Below are 25,550 nucleotides of genomic sequence, written 5' to 3'. Positions count from 1 at the left end.
GTTTATATACATGTTTTGGCATGTGTTGTCGGCAGGCAATGTCTACAGACGCCTGTAGTCTGCCCGTGCGCGCCTTAAGTTTCACTGACAGACATTGTCCGCCGATTACTACGACATCTGTCTGTGGACAATAGGCCGTCAGTGTGGAGTTATCTTTACCCGAATAATTTAAGAAATATAAAATAAACTTCAACGAAAAGTTGCTAGCTTCGATATCTTACTAATACAATGTTATCGAAATTGAATAAACCTCGTTACTGTATTTAAAAGGAAATTGCATTTATATTTCAAGTTTATAGAGACAACAACAACAACCAAATAAAGAATCGCAACGAAGAAATAAACGGATACAACAAACAGAACACTGGATCGAAGATAGAACAATAAACAAGATAGAACCAAGAAAACAACAGTAACGAAGAACCGGGGCGCAGAAAAAAGCACGAAGCGTGCGAGCTGGAGAGGAAACCTGTGACCGTCGGTGCAAGCGGTAAGCATACAAAATGGTTGCCGAGCAGGAATAATCGGCTGGAGAGCCAACCTGCTGGGACCGAGCTATATGGTGGCAGGTATCGCGTGGCGCCAGCTAAGCGAGCTGCCGCCCGAAAGGGTAGGTTTAACTTGTCCAATGATCCGCAAGGAGAGGGCAAGTCGCGCGCCGACCATTTATGCGCGCCATTCCCAAGTCGAACGCGAACATCTAAATGCGAAACCAGTATGCGTTTTTACTGCAGGTATGGCGCGGTAGACCAAAAGGTCGGGCCCTCAAACGCACACATTACTTGTACAATTCGAGTGCTGCAGATACGGAAAAGTAATTTATAATTTATCGTAATTTATCGTAATGCGAATTTTGGCGCGTCGTCATAAATAGATTTTTATTTAAAACGAAATTGTTAAATATCCTTTTGTATCAATTCACATAACGTTAATAAATCAATATTAGACATATTACTCATAAATTGTACATATCTTTGTGCATATACGCATAGTTTTCGTGCATATATCAATATTTGTATATTTTATGTGTATAACTTTCATATGCTTTTCGCAAATTTTACATTCATAAACATCTGCAATCTACACGTTACGTTTTTCGTTGTATTTACAAGTACGGACATTAGATATTCTATTACATTCTTTTATTATAATCTTTTGATATATTTATAGTTGTTTAATTATTAGGTCATCCCATAAGTTCGTGCCGTTTTTCGAGAGGTTATATATGTTAAGATCGTTTACATACCTTTCAGTTTCATGAAAAAATGTAATCCCCCTCTCGTTGTACAACTTCTTCCCATTTTTCTGGTAGGTTCCGTCTCGATAAAAGTTCTCTTGTTTTTCTTTAAAATAATTTTCTATGCTATTTTTGAGAGTGTCAATATTTTCAAATTCTTTAGCTACTAAAAAGTGTTGTAATGCTCTGAACAGGTGGTAATCAGATGAGGCAATGTCTGGGGAATATGGGGGATGTGGTAAAATTTTTCAATTAAATTCAGACAATTTTTTTGTAACGCTTTTCGCGACATGCGGTTTAGCATTGTCGTGATGGAAGATAACGTTGTTCCTATTCACTAAACCTGGCCGTTTTTCAGCTAGTGCTTCCCTTAATTTTTCTAACTGAGCGCAATATTTGTCTGAATTAATGGTATCACCACTAGATAAAAGTTCAAAATAGAGTATTCCTTTATAATCCCACCATACACACAAAAGAACTTTACGTGGATGTAACCCTGGTTTTGCACAGCGTTCAGGTGGCTGATTTCGTTGGGATCAGCTACGTTTCCGTTCAGGGTTTTCGCAAAGTATCCACTTTTCATCACCAGTTACCAGGCGTTTAAGGAATGGTTCACGTTTATTACGCGCAATTAATGACATGCACGCTGTCGTTCGTTCAAGACGGTTCCGTTCCGTAAGTTCATGGGGGACCCAAACGTTCAACTTTGACACCATCCCCATTTTTTTTAAACACCTATGAATCGTTGTCTTAGGTATTTTCAGGACATTTGACATCTCTTGAACTGTCAAACTTGGTGATTTTTCAACAAGATCCCGAATTTTATCTCCGTCTGTCTGAGGAGGACGCCCGGAGCGTACCTCCTCTTCTAAACAGAAATTCCCAGCTCTAAAACGTTGGAACCACTTCCTACAGGTGCGAGATGAAAGCGCATTTTCTCCGTAAACAGCACATATGTTTTTCCTGGCAATTGTTACCGAACTTTCTTTCCGAAATTCATATAACATGAGATGTCGAAAATGGATACGCATTTCACTCGTGATTTTTTACTGTTAGAAGTCACTGTGTTCACTATATTACGATCTTATGCCCACGAAGATCTACTCTAGCCTGTTCTCGATCAGCTAAGCTCAAGTGCATTGGTCCCTTATCGCCGTATGTTTAGAAATCGACACATGAAATATATACACAAAAGTGTATAAATATATACACAAAAACTTATGGGATCACCTAATATGTAAACAATTTTGAACTATTTAATTTAATAAAGACCTTAGATCGACGGATTTTAATTGCTGTCACATAATCGTTAATTCATTACTTTTCCTCCAACTGTCACGAATTTTCACAAAGTGTGTGTTTCGGATCGTTAATCTCATACGGATGTAAACTTCATTTTCTTAATAATCTTGGTCAATCATGTATCACATTTTCTATAAAATCTATAAGATCAGCAAGTGCTCTAATACTTGTGAACAATCATATATCTTAATTCGTGCCTTTTGTATTAATACAGAAGCTTCATGCGAGAAAGAATTTTCGATATAAATGTTCTCAATGTTGTAAATCGAGTTCTGCCAGAGCAACCGAGCTAAACGGACGTGTAAAACAGTGCTTCAGAAAAAGTGCGGCAAGTGGGGAAGAGAAAGTTACGAACGGCAACGCCCATAGCTAAATGGTGGAAACTCGTGTCTTCTACTAAGAAGACTACAAGCAAAACTAAAATGAAAAAGCACATCCCACCGATAAAAATAATTAACAAAGACGAACAATACTACATAAATAAAACAACAAACATATCAAAACCAAGCCAACCAATAAACGAAGAACAGGAATGCTCAGCTACAAACGAAGTTGATATGGAAACAATACCAAACAATGAAGAGAATATTACCAATAACGAATTAACCCAACAGGATGAAAGCTGGAAGGTGGCAAGTTATAACAAGAAACGAAAAATAACAGGAAATTCAGATACAGAAAAGCAGCGATGGCTGCAAGAATTACCATTAAGAAACTCCTTCAGCTCACTTACGGAAGAAATAGACGACCCAACAACCAAAAACACAACTAAATCAACGCAAACTACAAAACCACCACCAATATTTGTCGACGCCCAGATAATAGACCCGCTTATTGATCGACTAAACGATATAGTTGGGAAGGAAAACTACACAATAAAACAAACAAAATTAGAACAAGTAAAAATTCAAATAAACACCCCAGAAAATTATAGGAAAGTGATAAAGGAATTAAAAGAAAAAACGCTGTGTACCACACATACCAGCTCAAAACGGAAAGGAGCTACGAAATAGTTATAAGAGGACTACATTCAAAAACTAACACAAAAAAAATTAAGTGACGAATTAGCAAAAATTGGTCACCAAACAAGAGCAATAAACAATATGACAAGATACGATACGAAGCATTTAACAACACACTGTCCATACGTAGGGAAAATAAATGAAGTAAAATGTTACAACTGTAATGGAAACCACCCAGCCAGCTATAAAGGATGCGAAATCAGAAAACAATCACAACGTAAACAGTTTCCACCACTTGGCAATAGATCAATCAATAACTACCAACCACAACAAAGTATAACGGATAATTAAGCAACATTGAAAGCATAAAATGAACCAAAAGCTATAAACGGAAACACCGATCCCCAAGGAAACCGCAGCTACGCGCAAGTAACCCAAAACATTAGACAAACAACGCCCACAAACAAACAGAATCAAAGCAACAACACCGAAGACGATACAGAAATCAAAGAAATGCTCAAACAATCCATTAAAGGTACAGAGATATTAAGAAAAATGGTACGTGAGAAAAACACAATACTAAGGCAACAAGTACAACAAACAACAGTCATGTTACAACTACTCACAAACTTGCTAAGTAAAAAATAAAAATGGACATGCTTGAAATAGCAGCATGGAACTCTAACGGACTATAACAAAGGGCCCTAGAAACTAAAACATTCCTGTATAATAATAATATCGACATACTACTCGTATCGGAAACACACTTCACTATAAAAAGTTACATAAAAATACCGTACTACAGAATATATGATACCAAGCATCCCTCAGGAAAATCACACGGAGGGACCGCAGTAATAATAAGAAACGACATTAAACACCACTAACACAGCCAAGCTAGTAAGGAATATATACAAGCAACCACCGTTACTGTACAAACTAGCAGCAACCATTTACAGTTGTCAGCAGTATATGTACCACCGCGACACAAAATGACATCACAAACGTGGGAAGAGTACTTTCAACACTTAGGTGACAAGTATATCGCAACGGGAGACTACAATGCAAACCACACGCTATGGGGATCAAGAATTACCACACCTCGAGGTAGAACCCTGGAAAAATACATTAACAACAACCTCAATATATTATCCACAGGAAGACATACTGGCCGACAGACCTGAGCAAAATACCTGGCCTACTCGATTTTGCAGTTACAAAGGGACTAAACGCAAATAAACTAAAAATAACACCCAGCCTCATTGCATACAGCCCAATTGCTTACAGAAACAAATTAATACTTTATAGCAATCCAGGGACACTATGCAACAGGACAACCAAATGGCAAATTTTTAAAGAAATAATCGAGAGCAAAACCAGTTGCAGCATCCCATTGGAAACACCCGAACACGTCGAACAGGCAGTAACACCATTGACAGAAACTATCCAAGAAGCATCATGGACAACCACTATACCTGAACCAACCAACAGACAAACAAAAATAATTCCATCAGACATACTTGAAAAAATTAGAGAAAAAAGAAAAGCGAAAGCAAAATGGCAAAAACATAGAACACGAGAAAACAAAAAACACCTAAACAAACTTGCAAAGGAAATAAAAAACAAAATAAAAGTGCACAACAATAACGAATTCACAAAATTCATGGAGTCACTCTCTGCTCACGAGAACTCCAACTACTCCCTATGGAAAGCCACGAAAAAAAAAGAAACCAATAAAACTAGTCCCAGCAATCAGGACGGCAGACAACACATGGGCAAGAAGCAACGAAGAGCAAGCTGAAGAATTTTCCAACCACCTTTGAAACACATTTATACCACATAATATCAACAACAGCAACCCCAAATGTCATACGGACGAGGATGCGTTTACCACTAGTACCTCAACTGACAACCACTATACCATACCTAAAACAACAGCACAAGAAATTAGAAACATAATCGAGAAAACAAAAAACAATAAAGCACCACGAATCGACCTAATCAATGGTAAAATCTTGAAAAACCTTCCGCCAAAAGCGATAACACTAATGACAATAATATTCAATGCAATACTAAGAATCCAATACTTTCCTAAACTGTGGAAACTAGCACAGGACATAATGTTACCTAAACCAGGCAAAGAACCACACCAAACTGCATCTTACAGACCAATATCACTACTTCCTGTGTTTTCCAAAATACTAGAGGAAATAATATGCAACCGCATAAAACCAATAATATAGAAGGAAAAATTAATACCAGATCACCAATTTCGATTCAGAAACATACACTCCACTATAGAGCACATGCACAGGCTCATTAAAGAAATAATACTAGCATTAGAAAACAAACAATACTGTACAGCCCTCTCTATGGACATAGATAAAGCATTTGACAAAATAAACCACGAAAGCCTACTACAAACAATCAGGAAACAATTTCCAGAGCAAATATACCAATTAATAAAATCTTACTTAAGCAGCAGAACCTTCGTAATAAAAATCAAGGACACATACTCTGAAGTTAAAGACATCAAGGCAGGGGTTCCGCGAGGAAGCGTCTTAGTATCAATACTATACACAAAACATACCAACAACTACCAATAGCAAAATACTGACACTCACGGACGACACAGCTGTACTAGTCAGGCACACTAACCCAGAAATAGCAGTCAAATTACTACAAGAACATATCACAAAAATAGAAAAGTGGCTGCAAGATAAACAAATAAAAGCAAACCCCGATAAATGCAACCATATTACACTCACACTGCGAAAACAGACACCATCAAACATCCTACTGAACGGCACGCACATACCGCAAACAAGGCAAGTCAAATACCTAGGACTAGACCACCTAGAAACACAACTCACATGGAAACAGCATACTAAATCAATAATAGACAAAATACAGACAACAAGGAGACAAATGCATTGGCTAACAAGTCGAAAATCCAAATTAAGCATAGAAAATAAATTAAAAATATACAAAACGATCATAAAACCAATCTGGACGTACGGAATACCACTATGGGGGGCAGCGGCAATGAGCCATATAAACAAAATAGAGACAGTACAAGCTAAAATTCTTAGAACAATAGTAAACGCCCCATGGTACGTTAGAAACGAAGGCATACGGAAGGACCTGGGAATACCAATGGTCAAAGAGAAAATTAGCAGACACGCAGAAAAATACAAAGAAAGAATAGGAACACAGCCAAACTGGCTAGCTGCGGAAACGATCAACACCTCAAACATGGATAGAAGGCTGAAAGGGAAATACCCAGCAGACCTCACAAAGGACACAACCAAACAAACACGAAGATGGTATCCCACTGGGGGTAGCTACCCACATAATAATCTAACAGCTAAAAAATTCTACCAAATGTCCAAACTGGACAAATTGTGAATCTAATCTATAAAATAAAAAAAAACCTGTGATCTGAGTTTAGATCTCAGTTTAGAGTGATACATCTCCTAAAAGGATTAAGAGATTTTTTAACAAATTCCCAAAATAACAGTGAATTTTAGAACAAAGATAATGGAAATACATAAACATCTTGTTAATAACGACGTGGGTATACTGATAGGAACTAATATCTGCAGAATATATGAATGTCTTAAACATAACGTAATGCTAAAAAACGTTCTCTTTGTCCAACGACCTCTTGATTCCTATACAACCTCTCCTGGTTATCTTGCGCACGCGTAACATTCACGTACCGTTACATGCATTGCCATTCCATACTTTTCGTATCCTTTTTATACTGTTACTTGAATATAGAATTATATAAAAAATACAAGAGCACAAAGATATAGAAAATATAAAAATATAAAAATAAAAGATTACAAAACTGTCAAAATTACAGAAAATCAGATTAAACATTAGTACCTATATTCTACATTCTTTTTGTATTACATATACATTTTTTACATTATAAATGTCGGGTTTACATTAGAATTAGGGTTAGGGGCGTGAAACGAATCTTCATTTGGATTACACATTGTCGTTGTGCAATAGGGAAGACATTGACTAGTGCAACTGCGATTATTATAGAATCGGACAAGTAACCGTGGTAATTAGATACTCGAGAAACTAATGACAATGATCCTAAGTGCAATAACGAATCCGCGGTCAACGGAATAGTGGATGTACGGGCTCACAAAATCTAAGTCGGATGCGTAATATTCACTGGTCGTAAAGGGTTACTCCTTTCATCAGTGAGATCGCGAGCGAGAATGCCTTTCCCGTCCCGATGATGCCACAGAGGAAAACTATAATGGGGTGTGTCTAAGGACACGAGATCATCGGATTCGTCGAGAAAAGCCTTCGTCCAGAAAGTAAGGGAAATTGGCGTTGCTGCTAATTGGTCAATCTCCATATCGGTGGTTAGAAAAAGATGCTAGCCGCCCTCGAGGGAAAGTTGCAAGTGGGAGACGCCGCTCGTTGAAAAATAGGTCTCCCCTATTTTCCTGTAGTTGGGACAAAGACTGTTTGTCTGTTTGAAGGACTTTAGTTGACTAACTCTTAGATTTATAACGGGCCCTCGAGCTAGCCGAACATGTACTGCGGAGACGCATCGACATCTGGCAATCATCTTACTCGAAGAATAGGGTCTGCGTGTGGCGAGCCACGGGACAGAAACCGTTGGAATGTTTACTGTCGCGTGTCGCCACGAATATTTCTTTTAAGGAGAGCTATAGAATTACTCCATACCTTTGTTAAGCAAAGCGTTCATCCCGTAACCGCGGCTACGTTCGGCGACTGACTGTCGCCTCGAGCCCAAGCTCATTATCACAACTCTCGAACAATTACAATCGGATTGAATAACTACAATTGTTCAATTACAGACTCCGGTGTTCTTTCATCTCCGACATATATATATTTTTTACATTTGTAGTTGCGCACAGATTTTATTAAAGAAAAGTGTTAACAATGTGTTTTCATGATTTATTTCTCGCGCCTGACTTCCATTAATCCTTAATATTCCTGTCGCCGTGACGCGTGTAAATCTAACATGGCTGCTCATAAATGTCATCAGCAAAGTTATAGTGACGGGTCTTTAATTTTGTTTAATATCGAAGTAATTTTCCGTCTGCCGCTCGTTTTTCCTTATTCTACCGCAATTAGAACATTTATTTATTAATATTGCTTTAAAGTGACAAAAGTATTGTTCGTGTGAATATACGTATATATATATATATATATATATATATATATATATATATATATATATATATGTCGGATCAGGATTCGAATTTTGGGCGCGCGACGACTCTTCATGTGGACTAGCCATCGTTTCACAAAGCCGAGATTTTATTTACACGTATATACAGGTCTATCACTAAGCTTAACAAATAATAAGTACAACTAATAATAAGTCTAACAAACACTAAGCCTAATAAATAATACGATCTACGAATAATTAAATTAAATAATACTATTAGCAATGTTTGAGTTCAAACGAATCCACGGTCACCGGGATAACTCCTTACTAAGCGAAACTAACTTAGACGCAAATGCGATCCTCGAAAACGCTCGATGTATCACTCTCCAAGGCAATCGCAAGAATGCCAGCCTCGTGGAGATTTTTCTCCCTGTACGATTGCATTTTGTTTTCTATCCCCGTTTGGAAGCATCGAGAAGGTTCCAAACGCCGTTGCTAGGCACACTCGTTGGAAGCATCGAGAGAGTTCCAAACGCCGTTGCTAGGCAGTTTCTGCCTGGAGTTTTGGTTACTAAATACAATGTATGTCCCATTGCATCGGCACCTCCGAGGCAACATCACACGTGGCTCGGCCCGCTCTCGAGGCCGCATGCCGCCACAACCACACTTCTCGGAAAACACATACAACCACTCCAGACCTCCGTTAGATAAAACATCCATCCCGTGACCGTGGCTACGTTCAGCGACCGATTGTCACCTCGAACCCAATCTCGCTTATTACAAATCTTAAACAATTACAACTATAATAAAATCTAGGCTAAGGTACTAGAGGATGTTCCCAAAATTTCCAAGGAAGGGCTTCGGCTTTCCTTTCATCTCCGACATATATATATATATATATATATATATATATATATATATATATATATATATATATATATGTATGTCGGAGATGAAAGGACACCGGGAACCTTCGGATAGCCCCGCAACATTGCAATCTAAAGTCTACTATAACTGTAACTAAACTATTGTAGTTATTCAATCCGATTGTAATTGTTCGAGATTAGTGACGGTGAGCTTTGGCTCGAGGCGACAGTCTGTCGCCCAACGTAGCCGCGGTCAAGGGATGAACGCTTTGCCCAACAAACATATGGAATAATTCTATAGCTCTCCTTAAAAGAAATATTCGTGGCGACACGTGACAGTGAACATTCCAACGGTTTCTGTCCCGTAGCTCGCCACACGCTGACCCTATTCTTCGAGTAAGATGATTACCAGATGTCGATGCGTCTCCGCAGTACATGTTCGGCTAGCCCGAGGGCCCGTAATAAATCTTACGGTTTAGTTAACTAAAGTCCTTCAAACAGACATACAGTCTTTGTCCCAACTACGGGAAGATAGGGGAGACATATTTTTCAACGAACGACGTCTCCCACTAGCAACTTTCCCTCGAGGGCGGCTAGCATCCTTTTCTAACCACCGATATGGAGATTGACCAATTAGCAGCAACGTCAATTTCCCTTACTTCCTAAACGAAGGCTTTCCTCGACGAATCCGATGATCTTGTGTCCTTAGACACACCCCAGTATAGTTTTCCTCTGTGGAATCATCGGGACGGGACGGGCATTCTTTGACGCGCTCCCGTCGACTAAAGAGTAACGTCTTTACGCTCAGCAATTATCGTTTGCGAGTCAGACTTAGATTCAACGAGAACGCCTATCTGTCATCCCGTTGACCGCGGATTCGTCATTGAACCTGAGATCACTGTCACTAGTGTCGCGGACGTCTCACCGCCGTGATAGATTGTCAAACCTGTGTTATTCATACCTGTGTCAATAAATCGTATCTTCGCTACACCGCAACGATGGCTACCTTCAATGAAGACTCCTCAAACACCGACAACCCTACCCCCACTGCTTCTCCGACATATATATATATATATATATATATATATATATATATTTTTAATATTTTAATATGGCTAACGTTTTGTAATTCTTCGATTGCGTTATTTATTGTTTTGAGTAGTTTATTTTATAGAGTATTCGATAATATAAATATATATATATACGTATTCATATGCATATTTCTCTTGGCAGTGTAGTATTCATACGAAATGAAATGTCAATTATTTATTTATCCTTTACCGGAATGTATTCTAGTTTTAAGTATGTATCTTAGATTATCGGTTTGATAGAATTCGCACACATATATACATATCTGACAATGTAACCTTCATTTCTTTAATAATACAATATTGTATGTTTTATGTATTCGTTAAACTATTAGTTTTTGACTTCATGTATACTTATATTTCATAAATTGATAATATTGTATTTATTGCATAGTATTGGAAGCACTGTCTCTAATATTTACTAGGTTATTACATGTTCGGCATATATGTTTATACTTATATGTAACTCTCCAAATTGATTGATTGAAATATATTTATATATATATATATTCCTGGCGTTTCAATTATTTTCCCCTTTTGTAGTTATTCTTATTTCCTGGTTTATTTAGAATTGTGTGTATATGTATTTTGTTTATTGGTTGGATCCGTTAATCGCCCTCGTTTTGTTAATCCTTCCTTTCGTTTCGTAGTGCCGTGTGTTCGTTTGTGCATTCAAATCCTTATTCGCGTGTTTTGTATAGAATGGTTTTCTTGTTCTTGTTACGGCGCGTGCGGAGCGCGGGACATGACACCCCCGCCCTTGGAGTTCAAATTTCCAAAGGAAATTTGACTGATGGTATCTCTGAGTTCGCTCAAGGCGGACGTAGTTGTCGTTAGTAGTTGAGTGACTACCGGTGTTATCGATATCCCTTGAGGTTGTGCTGTTTGATCATCGATATTTCGTCTTCTTTTGAGGTATAGTAGCGGGTGGGTGACTGAGCCGCATATTGCTCCTAATAGGGCGATTCCACTTTCGTAAGTTTCACGTAACTGGTATCCGTGTGCGGCTATATCTATTATTGTCTTGATTAGTTTAAATATTGCGAGTGTTCCATATATTGCTGCACTGACAGTTCCAAATTCCATAAAACCAGTCCATAAGCTTGATACGGTATTTTTCGCTATTGTCGTTAATGTGTTTTCGTCCATCATTCCCAGGATGTTTACTGTTCCAGGGACGATTGTTTTTCCTGTCGCTCCTCTGGCCAATGTGTTCAAGACTGCAGATTTTTCTGCCGGGAACATGACGTGGTCCCGTAGTGCATCGAGGTCTTTTGGGTATATATTCCGCTCGTGGCCAACGACGATGGTGCTGAATATCGCCACGTTTGGCGCACGTCCGGGCGGAGTTCCTGTGGTGTGATTCCCTTGCCAAACGGGTAGCTCCGAGTAGCATTCTGTTGTATGTCGTACCTTTACTTGTACCGGAATGCATTCGACTATATGGACCGCTTCTCCTGTGATCAGAGCCATGTGTCTTGGGTTTTGGTTATGGTGTATGCAAATTCGTCGGGCGGTAAGTTTGCCAAGCTTAAAGCGTTCTCTATTAGTTTCTTCTGTGTGGTGCGTCTTTGTGTCGGTATATCATGGTATAATGTTGTCATTTGTCATTTTACTTTCGAGTTTGTTAGAAATAAGAATAACCTTTTATTATTATTAATATATATATATATAGAAAAAGAAAATTTTTATATTTATATGTATTTTTTTCTCTTTTTTTTCTTATTGTTAAAACCTTTGTTTTATTTTAGGTTTTACGTACATGTTATCAGTGAAAATAAATATTATGAATGCTACTTGGGTTATAATTATATACATATATGCATACGTATTGGTAAGTAGTATAGATGAGATTTGTTTTATTGTTATGAATATATAAGTATATATTATCAATAGGAATAGATATTACAAATATAGCTTGTCTTTGAATATATATATATGTGCGTGTAATGGTAAATATGACGGCTTATTTTTATGAGTCACTTGCATTATCAATGGAAGTGAGTGTTATAAATATCGCCTACTTTACAACATGCGTGTATATATATATTGGTAGATATAAGTGAGAATTATATGTATAGTTATAAATGTTGTTTGTTTACAGGTGGATAGCAAAAGTATTTGGTTTCGTGGGTGGCGTACAGGTGCCTTACAGTTCTACGGTGCGGATTGCTATTCCTTGGACTAAAAAAATTTCTTTCGAGATGAGTCAGATTATTGTAACGATCATGCATGGGAGGATTTTCTGCAGAGATTCAAAATGCTCTCTGGATTCCTCGTGAAACGTCTGGACAACACCTACATGTACTTCCATCCGTCGTTCAGAGAATGGTTGATGAATTCGCCATCCGTTCTGCACACACATACAAAAATAGTTAATGTATATATATATTATTTATTTTTATTTTTTATAAGTTTCGTTCGGACCTGTTCCTTTGTACGAAGACTGTATCTCTGTATATAATATAATATATATAATATGTTATGATTATGTTAGTTGTTATTTATTATATATATATTTTCCTTATCTCTCTCTTTTTTTGTTTGTTTTTTTTTTATTAGTACCTAACATTGCTATTATGATGCTGTATTACATTGCATTGGCTATTATTTGTATGTGCGACGAATTTTTCAACATGGCCGCTCGCGTGTCTCTTTGGTATGGCGTTGGTTTAATGTCAACAGTAACGTGTTGTTGAAATAGCTAATTAATTGTTAATCATTATAATTTTATTTAGTAGTGTTTTTGTAATATTGTTTTGTATTTCATGATATTGTCTGTGTCAATACCGTGTGCTACTTTAATGTGATAGCATGGATTGTATTGTTACCGAATTTCAATAGTCATTGTTTTGATTATACGTGACTTGCATTTATGTAAGTCTTGTTTAATTTAGTTAATGTTTTGTGTATTGTGTTACCAGTTATTTTCGTGTAGCATAACTTTATTCCTTTGCACCGAGTTCAGTCATGTCTTGTTGTTAATATTTAGTTAGTCTATCTTGATTAATTTCTAACCTATTTCTGTGTTTATTGACTTTTCTTATTTTCCCTATTAATTTATTATTGCATGTACTTGCTATTTGTTATTATTTTGTGTATGATATGAATTAGTTTTCTTATTAGCGATTAAATTTTATTTGTTAGATTGACATTGTAATTTCTAACCCATTTCTGTGTTTATTAACCTTTCTTATTTTCCCTATTAATTTATTATTGCTTGTACTTGCTATTTGTTATTATTTTATGCATGATATGAATTAGTTCCCTTATTAATGATTAAAATTTATTTGTTAGATTAACATTGTCTGTAATTCTTCAGATTCTGCTCTTTCGATGCTGCGTAACTTACCTGGATCGTTCCCACAACATCATCCGATTCTTTGATATGCCTTGGATACTTACTACGGCTGCCTTCTACTACGGCTGCCTTCAATCGTCTTATATCTGTGGTCATAAAGGTGGTGTTTAATTTATTTAATTCAATATGTGTATAATGCATTGTATGCGCGACCGCTATTGGGCATTACAAAATAACATAACAGTACTACGTAGATTAATGCATAACAAAATATCCTTTTACTCCGGTTATATTTATTACTAACTCTCAATTAATCTATCTTGATTATTTTCTAACCGCTTTCTATACTTTATCAGCTATTTTATTTCTTCTTATTAACCTGCGAAATTCATGCATGTACACTTCCTTGTATAATGATTAATTGTTCACGAGGTAGGTTGCACTTTCACTGTTTTAGTTATTCGTTGAACTAATACGTTTTACGTTCAAACAGTAATTGGAGCACTCGTAATAAACCTTTTCTCTTCAAGCTTCCGCTATCTGTGTCATTCGACGAACAGTGCCACGCCTCCACAGCACCGTTATAACATTTAGCGATGCTGCTCTTTGCATTACGGCAATTGGAGTTAATTCGTTCGTTTATTTTCAGCTGGTGCATGGTGTTCCGCAAGCTGGGAGCCATAACCTATTTTGCACGTAGACCTTCTTGTATGATGATTACTTGTTTACAAGGTAACTTTCACTTTCCCTCTTTTAATTATTTACTGAATCGACACGTTGTATATTCAAACAATAATTGGAGTACACATAATAATTTTCCTTTTTTCTTTTTAGGTTTTCGCTATCTGTATTGTTCGACGAACAGTGTCACACCTCCTTTTGATTTATCCATAATATAGTTATAACATTTAGTAACCTTGTATTTTGCACTGAGACAATTGAAACTAATTTATTCACTTATTTCAGGTAGCTGTCATACATTGCGTTCCACGAACAACAATCCATAACTTATACCTGCACGTACACTTTCTTGTGTGCTGATCACTTGTTCACAAGGTAACTCCCACTTTCGCTAGTTAATTGTTCATTGAGTTAATACGTTTTATATTTGAGCAGTAATTGAAACACGTATAATAATTTTCCTTTTTCCTTTTAGGTGTTCGGTATCTGCGTTATTCGACGAACAGCACTATAACATATACTACCGCACTACGTTGTCCAATGAAATCGCTTTATTCATTGCTTATTTCGATTATGCGCCAGTTTCAACTTGTTTAAATGCACCGTTCGCGGAATCCCTTTTACTTCAATCTTGACGTTTTGGTTCTGCAAGATTTCTAGCACTTTGTGTGGTCCAGTATATTGATCGGAGAATTTTCCTTTACTGGGTTCTTTTAGTAGATATATCGAATCTCCTATTTTAAAATCTTGAGGGTTGATTCGTCGATCGTAATATTCTTTTGGTCTTAGTTTGAATTTTATCAAATTTTCTCTTGCCATTCGTTGTACAGTGTTAATTTTATTGAACAGATCTTCGAGATATTCTGCGCATGTTGGTTCCATGTTCTCTTCGATTGTTACTTCACCGACAGGTTCTCTGGCTAGATGTCCGAAACTAATTTGTGCGGGGAGAATTCCGTTCCTTTCCTTCATTTTAGTTTTTATTTTGCGCCAAGACGCAAGTTTACTGACATCGATCCAATTATCCAATTGCTTGTTAATAGCATTCAAAGTACAAATTTTTGAAAGTGCCGCAGCCATATTAACCCAAAAATATTTTGTATATAGTATAGTGTGATACCATCTATATTTTCCTGGGGGAATCATAAGATCAGCATTACTTACTATGTTGCCTACGTCAAATATTAGATGTAGTAACCAATAAAGTATTTTTAATCCAATTATAATCCAATGGCTAGCGTATTTATTCAAGTTTTTATATATATCTTCGACTGGTGATTCCCTATTTTCTCCCTTTTGATTTCTTTGAGCTCGTTGAACTTGCGTTTCTTCAGCTTGAAAATGATTAGAATCCTTTTCCTTAGTTACCCTTTTTCCTTCTTTATTTACTTTATTCCCAACACCTTGATTTTTCTCTACCTTTTCAGGATAAATAGTTTCACTGGAAGTGCTTATTTTAATTAAATTATTATTTATTTGTATGGAACGTTTAAGAATATTTTCGATAGATTTAGAATTATTCTTTGAATTTTTATTACAAACCTTTTTGCTTATAGATTCTGTTTTGGATTTAGGGATAGCTATATTTTTATTTTCTATAGTGTGATCTTCCTTGGAATTTAATGATTTGGCTTTGAGTTCGATAAAGTTTCCTTCTGATGGTTTTATAGAAGTTTTTGAGTGAGATACACTCGCTATCTCTTTTCCTATTATGGTTGAGACATTCACGAAATTCGCGGAGTCTTGCTTTTGTATCTTTGCCAAGTCGAACATGGAGAGGCAATTCGCACTTCCCAGCGGGTCCAATATCTCTGTGATATTAGGCAGTGGATAAGCGTTGCCTGTCGTCTCGTCGTTCAATTTCCTAGTTTCTGCTTCGTCTGAAGGTTCTTTGGCACTAATATTATTTATCTTGTTTGGTAACTCAGAAAATTTCTCACCCATGATCCTATCTATGCCACCGTGCGTCCTCTTATTATTTATCGTGACATTATCCCTTATCACAGCAACGGAGTGGTGTTTGCATTGAAAAGTTGGTTGGTTGAAATGATCAGCATCTCTCTTTTGATTTAGATCTCTATCGAGGTATTTATTTGTGCGTTTTTCTTCCCAAGTTATTGTTCTTGTTTCTCTCCTGACATTTTCTTCTATTCCCGGGTTGTTTAGGTGTTTCCGCGACGGCGGTACAAATCTCCAGTCCTGGCGGTTGTTTCGGTTATAATTATTCGAAGGTGTCGGATGTTGGTATCGAAATCTATCGTTCGCTTGTTTTAATTCTCGCGTTGCTTTCACGGCTTGGCGGTACGCATCGTCCAAGGATTGGTATCCTGCTATTTTTACTCGTAAATACACCTCGTTTGGAAGCCCCTTAACGAAAGCTTCCCTCGTGTCTCGATCTATCCTATCTTGAAATACGGTGCCGTACTCGTACCTTTCCCCGTTCATTATCGCCAGTCTGAGATCTTTGACGCGTTCTATCTAGTCCAAAATATCTTCTCCCGGTCGTTGAAATATTGTAGCTAATTCCCCTTTATATTCGTTAACCGTTTTTCCCGGACCGAACATATCTTTTAATTTATTCCCGAAATCGTTTAAACTTATTACTTCTGTGTCTTCTATGGCGAGAAATGCGTGTCCGCGAAGCTTATTCGTTAATAATTTTACTAACTGAGATTCTTGATGCCTAGGAACCATGTTTCGTGCGCGCTCGCATGCTCTTAAAAATCGAAATACCGAGGGTCGATGTTCGTCGAACACTGGTACTGTCTCTATTGCATCTTTTAACTTAATTGGTTGGGTATTAACTTCTATCGGTATTGTCGCTTGGGAAATTATCGGCGATGATACGGGTGTCTCGCTTTCTTTTTTTATTTTCAGTGAACGCACATCGTCTTGTAATTTATTCATTGTTGTACTCATGTCGCGAAAATTCGCATCTCATGCTTTAAGTTTTTCCGACAACATCAAGATCATGTCTTTGTCCAACGATTCTAATTTAGTCGACATTATTTCTTAGGTATATATTTTATCGATAATCGTAACAACTTTAATTCTTTGTGGAGCGAATCGAACCGTTTAAACCAACTTTAATCCTCCGTGAAGCAGATCCCACCGCTGCCACCAAAAATTTAAATCTCTAATGTTACGTATCAATTTGTTTGTTTAAATCGATCAAATCTTAAGTTTAAATTTTACTGAAAAATTTTTTTTTTCGTTTGAGTTTGAATTTAATCTGAAGGGAAATAAACTGAATTGATATTATTGTGTATGTAATACTGATTTAGATTTCTAATTAATACGGTAGTTGCTGCCACCAGAAATAGTCTAAGGACTATTTCAAAATATTTTATTTTTTATTATTTTTTTTCGTTTAATGGGTAGCGTTAACTGACGCTTAATGCAACTGGTAAACGATTTCCACTTTTCGGCTAACCTGCTATGTGCAGGGATATTGGCACGGGAGAGGATTAAAGCTGGGAACAATAAATATTTGTCCTCGTTAAACGGATTTTTATTTGAATGTAGAATTGCTTAGATTATTACCTTTATATATATTTTATTAGCCGGATATATATATTTTAGCGTTGCTGGATTGGATAGGAATGTGAGATTTTTCGTTGTTTTATATAAATTTATTTTTACGTTTGACTTCTTCTTCTCTTTTAATTTCGCTGTAGTAGTTTGCCGTTAGAACCGAAACTCAATTCATTTACTACGATGGATTCTGTTACCACGATTTTTTTGCCTTTTGAGTTTAATAATCGAGGATGATTCTAACGATCCTCTCTGTGTGGGACTCGTGTGATTTCGCAAGCCTTGCCCAAAGACGGGTAATATTTTACCAACAGTGGGAGGAGGAATGCGAAGATCGATGGGTGTTTTCGATAATCGAAAACACCGTTTGCACAAGCCAACACAGCGAACGATCCTTTGGTTAAATTTTCGAAGGGAAATTGTTCTGCTATTTCTCTCTTACAATCGCATGTAATGATGGCAAGAATATCGGTTAATAGCAATGCCGGTATTGCTCTTAATTTTCGATTGACCCCGACGATGTATTTAATGGTCCTCTCTGTGCGGGACTTGTGTGATTTCGCAAGCCTTGCCCAAAGACGGGCAATATTTTGCCAACAATGGGAGGAGGAATGCGAAGATCAGTGGGTGTTTCAGTAGCTGAAAATACCGTTCGCACAAGCCGACACAGCGGACAACTCCTTTGTTTAAAGTTTAAACAATGATTCTATCTTCAAAACCGTTCACGAAAATAAAACGAGATCGATGATAGGAAGTTCTAATTCGATTCTCGAGGGCAACGAGATTATCAGAGAAGAAGGAAATTTTCAAAATTAATTTTCTTACCTTGAGGAGTAGGTGCTGTCTGGTGCCATTACCTCAGCTGCTCCGGTGGTCGTCGAAGTTTTTGTTGGGTTTATTACTTGAACTCGAATATAGTTTACTATCAACTTTTACTTTATTTATCTATTTCGATACAGACTGAACAATTTACTAACTGGATTAATACCGCAATTACAATGCGCGTTTCTGTCTAAGCGATGAAATGAGGACTTCAAAGATAAAATCTTTCTTTTACTTAGTCGCGGTTCTCTTTTCTTGACCGAAAAACTAAAGACCCCGAAACGCAAAATACTATACAAAATTTCTAAACGCAATGATGAGCGCAATAACGAACGTAGTAACAATGAACACAAAATATAATGAGCACAAGAATAATGAACGGTAATAACAATGATCACTATAATAATGAACGCAAGGATAATAAACGTAATACGAATGATCCGTAATAACAATGAACACAAAATATAATGAGCGTAATAAGAATGTTCACCAGAATAATAATGAGCGCTGCTCTATGTTGCTTCGCTTATTTATAATACCATCCTCCACGGGGTGGTGGTCCGCTGGGGGTAGGCTTCCGTGGGAATCGGGATGTTGCAGTTTGGGTTTCTTGGAATCGTACGTGACAAAATGTAAATTCCGTATTTCGACTTAGTTTTTATCGGTCCTGTGTTTCTGCTGAGCTAGCGTCTAGGAGATTTGAAGCATTCCACTCTGATCTAGTCCTTTCCGCGAGAGACTTCCACGTGCTGTACCGTGGGAATTACCGGTGTTTCTTCGGCGCGTGGAAGGGCTGGTGGCTGCAGCATCATTATCATTTCAATGTTTGCTCGGGCAACACGCACAATTCCGCTGCTCTCCCATAACAAGGACGTCCTCCTTCGAGTCGTTTTGCGTAAGTTTGGATGTTTGCATATTATGGTTGTTTTTGTGATTTTGATCGTTTTTCCTTTTTGTTATTTCCCTAGGCTTCGGCGATCGTCGTTCGAACTATGTTTGCGGAGTCATTTCCATCAGAGGTTCCTATCCAGACTTCCCTGGTACGTATTTAGTCTTGTTTTTAGTCCGCTTGATTCGTCCTGTTTCGTTTTATTTAAAATATACTGTATTGTTTTCAGCGCAAGCGAAAGAGGGATTCCGAAGAACCCATGGGCGACTCTGGAAGACCCATCAAACGCATGCGGCCCTGTGATAAACCACAAGTATCAGAGTGGTTAGAGGAACTATTCAACATTGGTGCCGAGGCCGTGTCGAAATTGAGCTTCGACGATTTGGTTACTTTTGATGAGAGTTTCTTCGATGCAGAGACCGTCGTATTGGAGTGGGAACCGCCTCTGGTTGAAATCGTTGATACCGATCGTTGTGTGAAAGTTCGTTTTGCAAATGAAATTCCCGGAGAGGTTTTGGAGGCATATCTTCGTCACCATGCTTCTGGGAGAAAGGGAATTTCCCCTGTTGTGCGTTATTGGTGTATGCGTGAGTTCAGCGAACTTTGTCCCGGAGCTCCTTGCTACGATTTTGATTTAGTGTAGCTGCTTCAATTTCGTTGATACGCTGTTTGATGTTCCTTATTATTATTAATTTTTTGATGTATTTTGTTTTGTGTTCAATATATATATATATGTCGGAGATGAAATGAAAACTGGAGCCTTCCCTATGCAATTTTGAGGAAGCCTTCTAATGCTTTAGCCTAGATTTTATCATAACTGTAATTAAGTAATTGTCATCTGTAATTGTTTGACATTTGTGAAAAGCGAAAGTGGGTTCGAGGTGACAACTGGTCGCTGAACGTAGCCACGATCACGGGATAAACGTTTTGCTTGATGAAGGTGTGGATCGGTTGTATTGTTCTCCCTAGAAATCACATAGAATTGTACTTTAGAGATGCTGATATTATGGGACACGTTGTATTTGGAATCAATCTCCAAACAGAAATTGCCTAGTATCGGCGTTTGGATCTTTCTCGATGTTTCCAAAGAGTATACAGCAAACTTTTGACAGATATTGCCTAGCAACAACGATTGGAACCTTCTCGATGTTTCCAGCGAGAATATAACAAACAAAATGCAGTCGTATAACGAAAAAGATTTTAATCAGTTATGCATTCGTGTGATCGCCTTGGAAAGTGATACATCAAGTAATTTACCGAGTGATTCAGCGAACGTATTTTTGTGTTATAAAATTGTTTAAAGTTTTCCCGTTGACCGTGGATTCGTTTGAACCCCGGATCATTGTTAATAGCGTAAATTAAATTCAATATTTGTAAAATTTATCAATCGTTAATTTTCATTATTCGTTAAATTAGTAATTCGTAAGATATATTATTCGTTCCTTTTATTGTTCGATAAAACTTATTATTCTTTAATCTAATTATTAATTTAACTTATCATTTGTTAATCAGTCATATCATTTATAAAATTCATTATTCATAATATTTTGTAAAATCTTGTTTATTCGTGTAAATATATTCTCTGTTTTGTAAAACAATGGCTAATTCAAATGAAGAAACATTACTTGATTCAAATCCTAATGATAACCCGACATATATATATATATATGTGTCGGGTTTACATTAGAATTAGGGTTAGGGGCGTGAAACGAATCTTCGTTTGGGTTACACGGTGTCATTATGCAATGGAGAAGACATTGACTAGTGCAAATACGATTATTATAGAACCGGACAAGTAACCGCGGTAGTTAGGTGCTCGAGAAACTAATGACAATGATCCTAGGTTCAATAACGAATCCGCGGTCGATGGGATGATAGATGAACGTACTCACAAAATCTAAGTCGGATGCGTGATATTCACTGGTCGTAAAGGGTTACTCCTTTCATCAGTGAGATCGCGAACCAGAATGCCTTCCCCGTCCCGATGATGCCACAGAGGAAAACTATAATGGGGTGTGTTTAAGGATACGAGATCATCGGATTCGTCGAGAAAAGCCTTCGTTCAGAAAGTAAGGGAAATTGACGTTGCTGCTAATTGGTCAATCTCCATATCGGTGGTTAGAAAAAGATGCTAGCCGCCTTCGAGGGAAAGTTGCTAGTGGGAGACGCCGCTCGTTGAAAAATATGTCTACCCTATCTTCCCATAGTTGGGACAAAGACTGTTTGTCTGTTTGAAGGACTTTAGTTAACTAAACCTTAAGATTTATAACGGGCCCTCGGGCTAGCCGAACATGTACTGCGGAGACGCATCGACATCTGGCAATCATCTTACTCGAAGAATAGTTGGTTTCTCATAACTGCGTTGACCCTTGTATAAACTTCTTCGATGTGAGTAGTGAATTATCGTTGTCATTCACTTAACCTATCTTAGTTATTTCTTGACTCTTTCTGCACTTATTAACTGATTTTATTTCTTCTTATTAAAGACTACTGTATCAACGCTGAGTTATTTCGTTATAATGTCATTAATTTTCTTGATTTTTTCGGTTTTATTTTCCATTGGCCAACTGTAAGTCTGTTGTTGAGCATCAGTTATTGATTGTTATCGTGCTTCATTTAGTTTAATTGAGATATTATTGTAAGTCTTTAATAGTATTATTCTCTTCCATATATATTAAGGCAATTGAGGTTAGTTTATCCATTCGTTTCTGCTGACAGTCGTATACTATGTTCTATGGACTGGGTCCACAACTTTTTTCTGTGAAATGCCTGCATGTACGCTTCCTTCTGCGATGATTAATTGTGCACCAGATACTTTTAACTTTCACTGCTTTCAACTATTTTATTGAATTAACATGTTGAGTATTTAAATGATGGTTAGAACACACATATAGTAATTCTCCTTTTTCTTTTACATTTTCTACTATCTGCATGAGAGCGCTGTCACACTTCCTTTGGTTTAAGCACAATATTGTTATAAACATTTAGTAGTATTATGTTTTATATCGAAACAATTGAAGTTAATTCTTCCATTTGTTTCAGTTGGCTGTCATACCTTGTGTTCTATGGATATGGACATATAACCTTCTTTTTTTTTAGCGAGGAGTGGAAAATGCTTTTACACATACCCAAAGACCCACGTCTCCGGGTTATGTAAGACTCTGCAGATGACATCGCCATACCCACTAAAAACCCCTCCTCATTCTCCCTATGCTACGGTACTCGAGGCACCAACCCGGTACAGTCATTCGACATTACTTTAGGTTGGCCTCTATACCACGTACCCAATCCTTTATCCTCTCTCCTCGACTCCGGTCATTCTTCTCCTCCTTCCTTCCCTTCTTCCTCTGTCCTCCACCTCCCTTTCCTTAGAAAGCCGGCATTTCATCGCCTTTGTACAAAAGTCATGAAACCTGTTCCACAGCCGCTCTTCTGCTGCCATCTTCTCAACGACTCGGTTCTCCAATTTAAAATCTTCACCAATCTCGACCTCCAACTCCGCTCTCTCCTCCGTCCATCCAGGGCACCAAAATAGCACATGCTCGGCGTCATCCATCACCGCACCGCAATCCCAACAGCTGGTGTGCGACTCTTTGCCGATCCTATGACGGTAACAGTTAAAGATACCGTGTCCCGTAAGGATCTGCATCGAATGGTAGTTGATCCTCCTCCTTATTTTGTAGAAGATCAGCAGATCTTCTACGAGTCTCTTAATCCAATTGTAAGGGCTGTGGAGCGCCCACTCCAATCTCCACCTGCCCTCTGCCATCCATCTCCATCTCCAAAACCTTCATTTCTTCCTGCCCAGCATGTGCCGCTTCTTCAGGGCTCTCCTTGATCCGCCTCTTCACTCCATACTGCTTCCACCGCAACCATGCCTTGATGTAAATCGGCATGCTACCGGTAAGCACACACAAAGCCCCATGTGACACCGTACGGTAGGCGGTAGACGTACGGATCAACGCTGCCCTTTGCGCCCTTCTCATGATCGTCCTGCCTGGTGACAAAGAGGTCATCCAGGATTCCCTCCACTCTATCTCTTCCAAGGAGCTCCATTGGCGCCGACCGCATCATTTTCTTCCTCACTACACGATACGGCCTGCCCCATGAATCCTGATTCAAGGTGGCGCAGAACCCCTTCCAACTCTCCTCCTTGCTACGCCCGATCGCCCTTTCCAGTCGCCTCTTAGCATCCTTGAATTCGGCCACCAGGACCTCGGCATCGTCCTTGCGGGCCGCCATCGCTCGCTGGGCTCTTCTTCTAGCTCTTAGAGTTTCGCTCCTTAACGTAGCGAACTCATCGCTCCACCAATAGTTGGCGCTCTCCTCTTCGCACTCGCCGGGTATCTCTTCTTCAAGTCCACGTCACACGTATGCTCCAGACTCTTCTGCAGTCGTTCGCCACATACCGTCTCGTCAAATTTAAAATCATTTTCGTCATAGACTCCGTCAAATTTGTTTAAAAAACCCTCTACATCCATCTCTTTCGTCAAATATTTAAAGGCGCCACCCTCCACCCGCTTAATATTATCCCTAAACTTATGCTCAATATAAAAATGGTCAGAGGCTGAGTACCAATCTAGGACCCTACTCCCCCTCCAACTCAACCTCATTCGTCTATTAACACTAAGTATATCCGGGAAACTAGTCCCTCCATTTCTCCGGAAGGAGTAGTTTCCCGTCGTCCTTACTCTTATTAGGAGAACAATACCCACTGATGCAAAACACGTTACAAACCCTGACTCCTACAGTCCCCATATTTCTTATCAGGGTCTCGCTCGCCGCATGTTTTCCATTAAACAGGGTGACCCATATCGATGCATCCCCATCCTCGTCATTAAACCAATAAGGCAACTACCTATAGGGCTCGGAGATGACCACTATGTCCACCCTGCTTTCGCATACGCACTGCATTATTAGGTCTTGCGCGAGCCTGCATCTGCTAAAATTTATTTGTAGGACCCGTCCATTCCTAACACCTAAGCGCACCATATGGCACGCCAACGAACCCGTTACATGCTTTGCATTTATGCTACCATGTTTCAAACACATGGCGCATCTCGTCTCTTTATCACAATCTTTCATTGTATGCTCAGCGCTGCCGCACCTCCTACACAACTCCCTGCCAGGACATGCAACCTTACCGCCACATGCCCCAACATGTGGCACCTATAACAACGCTGAAGATTAGCTAACTGCCTTACAGAAGCTATCGTTAGCCCAGTTCTCAGCCTCCTCTCTCTCTCTCTCTCTCTCTCTCGTCACTAGGCACTCCACTCGCCGAGAGGACCACCACCACCTCTTGCGTGCCCCATGGTACCGTTTTTATAGATTTGACTTCTATAATATATCAGCATTGTCCTCAATTCCCCACTGCGACCTGATCTCTTCCACTAGCTCTTCCCTGCTGGTGAGGGGATCGATGTTCCTTATTTGTAGGGTCGCCCTGTTCACCAGAGCGGCCACATCCGTACTATCACTCAAGGCGGCTCTCAATTTGGCCGCCGCCTCGCTAACCACCACCGTCCTGTCGAATTCGATTAGGATGTGGCCCGCTGTCTCGTCCTACGGACCCCCGTGGCTCCCTCCAATGAACTCCTCACCGCCATTATCCTCTTATAAACATGAAGCCATTCACAACCTTCCTCCAGCTTAATTAGAATGGCTTCCTTCCTCCTCCTGTTTCTTGATACGCCTCTCT

The 25,550-nt window shown here is 38.5% G+C and overlaps 2 protein-coding genes across 2 annotated transcripts; one reads left to right on the top strand and one right to left on the bottom strand.

The window, feature by feature from the left end:
- Nucleotides 1-1,406: 1,406 nt before the first annotated feature.
- Nucleotides 1,407-2,268, bottom strand: LOC117208052 (histone-lysine N-methyltransferase SETMAR-like). Its single transcript, XM_033448880.1, has 2 exons — nt 1,906-2,268; nt 1,407-1,519 (listed from the first exon to the last, which is right to left on the bottom strand). The coding sequence occupies exons 1-2, from the start codon at nt 2,266-2,268 to the stop codon at nt 1,496-1,498; spliced, it is 387 nt and encodes a 128-aa protein (XP_033304771.1). The 3' UTR covers nt 1,407-1,495.
- A 17,261-nt stretch (nt 2,269-19,529) lies between these two features.
- LOC117208040 lies at nt 19,530-20,595 on the top strand. The gene is made up of 3 exons (XM_033448866.1): nt 19,530-19,855; nt 19,929-20,000; nt 20,079-20,595. Exons 2-3 carry the CDS (start codon nt 19,953-19,955, stop codon nt 20,490-20,492), a joined length of 462 nt encoding a protein of 153 aa, XP_033304757.1. The 5' UTR covers nt 19,530-19,855; nt 19,929-19,952; the 3' UTR covers nt 20,493-20,595.
- Nucleotides 20,596-25,550: the final 4,955 nt, after the last annotated feature.

The sequence above is a fragment of the Bombus bifarius genome, unplaced genomic scaffold (genome assembly GCF_011952205.1).
Source record: "Bombus bifarius isolate JDL3187 unplaced genomic scaffold, Bbif_JDL3187 scf7180000008050, whole genome shotgun sequence".
Classification (NCBI taxonomy): Eukaryota; Metazoa; Arthropoda; class Insecta; order Hymenoptera; family Apidae; genus Bombus; species Bombus bifarius.
This window is presented reverse-complemented; position numbering and strand designations above follow the sequence as displayed.

What these genes read in the sequence shown, in the direction of transcription:
- LOC117208052 (XM_033448880.1), bottom strand. Translation starts at nt 2,268, where the DNA reads ATGCGTATCCATTTTCGACATCTCATGTTATATGAATTTCGGAAAGAA. An exon ending in CCCATGAACTTACGGAACGG is followed by an intron (nt 1,520 to 1,905) that starts AACCGTCTTGAA and finishes GCATGTCGCGAA; the next exon opens with AAGCGTTACAAAAAAATTGT.
- LOC117208040 (XM_033448866.1), top strand. Translation starts at nt 19,953, where the DNA reads ATGTTTGCGGAGTCATTTCCATCAGAGGTTCCTATCCAGACTTCCCTG. An exon ending in TTCCTATCCAGACTTCCCTG is followed by an intron (nt 20,001 to 20,078) that starts GTACGTATTTAG and finishes TATTGTTTTCAG; the next exon opens with CGCAAGCGAAAGAGGGATTC.